The sequence below is a fragment of the Belonocnema kinseyi genome, chromosome 1, assembly GCF_010883055.1.
Source record: "Belonocnema kinseyi isolate 2016_QV_RU_SX_M_011 chromosome 1, B_treatae_v1, whole genome shotgun sequence".
Classification (NCBI taxonomy): Eukaryota; Metazoa; Arthropoda; class Insecta; order Hymenoptera; family Cynipidae; genus Belonocnema; species Belonocnema kinseyi.
The window spans coordinates 132,279,359-132,281,402 of record NC_046657.1 but is presented as its reverse complement, the minus strand read 5'-3'; the positions used below and the strand labels follow the sequence as shown (position 1 = coordinate 132,281,402).

General features: G+C 25.9%; 1 protein-coding gene across 1 annotated transcript in view; it reads left to right on the top strand.

The window, feature by feature from the left end:
• LOC117182701 (tRNA N(3)-methylcytidine methyltransferase METTL2) overlaps positions 1-1,831 on the top strand; it is a 30,789-nt gene extending 28,958 nt beyond the window's left edge. Inside the window, exon 6 of the mRNA XM_033375808.1 lies at positions 1,738-1,831. Within this exon, the coding sequence (XP_033231699.1) occupies positions 1,738-1,796 (59 nt within the window). The 3' untranslated portion in view covers positions 1,797-1,831. The remainder of the gene's footprint in view (positions 1-1,737) is intronic.
• Positions 1,832-2,044: the final 213 nt, after the last annotated feature.

The following is a 2,044-nucleotide window of genomic DNA, read 5'->3' as shown; positions in this document are numbered from 1 at the left end:
GAAGTTTCTACCAAAATGCAGTACCTAAACGTACTTTATTGCACTCTAATACATTTCCCGAAGTTTCAGCTCGATATTTTACTTACAAAAAAAGTTCTTAGGCTCAAAAAAACATTCAGTGAACTGAAAAACTGTGGTCGGTAAAATAGGTATTTAGCTGTGTCACATGCCCTTAAATCATAATTTGTTAATGAATTTTATTTATTATTTTGCATTATAAGAAAAACCTTTTCCAATTTTTTTCTCTGTGATATTTAAATATGCAGAAACAATCATTTTCTCAATTAAAAAAAAATCACTTGATTTCAAGTTTGAATTTCTAGAGTAAAAGTAGCGATGAGAATGTAACTAATTTGTTAATAAATTTTTGGAGCTACAATTGAACCATTCCAGTAGAAAATTTAATTATTTCCTAGAAAATCTGTTTTATCTTTTTTTGATGAAGAATGCGATTTTTAAAAGAAAATCTAACCATTCTATTTTTGGTTGAAAATGTATATTTTTTGATGAAAATTCAACTACTTGCTTGGAAATTGCTATCTTTTATATAGAAATTAAACTAGTTGTTTGGAAATTTATTTACTTTCTAAGAAATTTTATTTTTTTGTAGAAAATCAATCCTTATGGTTGAAAATTCATCTTTTTGGTATAAAATTCAGCTATATTTGCAGCTAGCTGGAGATTCATTATTTTAATTGTTTGATTGAAAATTAATTGCTTCAACTAAAAATTTCAATGTTCATTTTTTGGATCCTTTCCTATTCAAAATTCAACAATTTGGATGAAAATTTTTTCTTTTTATTCGAAAATTCACATATTTCATTTAAAATCCACACATTTGGTTAAAAATCGATTTTCTTTGCAGAAAATTAACTTTTTCTTTGCAGAAATAGCTTTATTTATCATTTTAGTTGAAAATTCATCACTTTTTTGAAAATTTAACTATTTTTGGAAAGTAATTTTTTAACTGCCAACCTAACTTATTCCAATTGAATATTCCATATTTTTATTTGAAAATTCATCTGAATTGTTTAAAAATAGAATATTTTTGACTGAAAAAATACTTGAAATTTCATCAAAAGTTTAGCAAAATAAATTTATAACAAAATTATGAACATATTATTTTGAAGTTATTTTAAAATTGAAAATAGTTTATACATTTTTAATCGGCTGTTTACATTTTTTTTAACAAATAAGACTTTCAAATCAAAGCAGTTGAATTTTTAATTTTAAAATTGTAAAATTGTGAACTGATTCCGAATCGTCTTGTAAAATAAATTATTATTCACTTTTTAGATCTTAAAATACAATTCAATTTTAAAAATAATTAAATTATTTATATTCACGGTTGATCAACTAAAAGTGCTTATCAAAAATCTTGGATTTTGAACGCTTCTAATTTTTAATTGTTAAAGTCTTTAAACAGAAAATTAAAATGCTTTTAATTAAAATTTAGGCTTAAAAAATAAAAATCTGAATGGGAAAATTGGTAAAGTGAAAGATTTTCGAATTACGCATTCTAAAAAGAATGATATTATAATTAAAAGAAGACAACCATTTAACTAATTATTTTAAAAACGGTTGAAATGAAAGTTTGTCAATTTGTTCTATAAATATGTAAAATTCCCGATATAAAAAATAAATCCACTGCTATTTCCCGGTTTTCCTGGTCCAGTGGCCATCCTATGAATGACAATATTTAAAAAACTTCATGTTACAAAGGCTTGTAATTCACAGTAATCATTCTTAGTAAATCGAGAAGCAAATGCCGACCGGAATCTGCTAAAGCTGCCTGAAGAGCAAAACGCGGATAAAATGCTTCTGAAGCTCCAAGTGGAGCGAAAAAACCGTGCGGAGGACCTAAATCCTGTCCCAAATAGAAATGATCTAAAACGTATTCAAGGCATTCGTTCTTCAATCTTTCGGCATTGAACTTATAAGCAAATTTGAGAGTACTGACGACATTATCTGCAGTCATATTCTTCATAAGAATAATCTCACATTCTCTTTTCAAATCAGTAATCTCATATCTATCGGCTGCAAT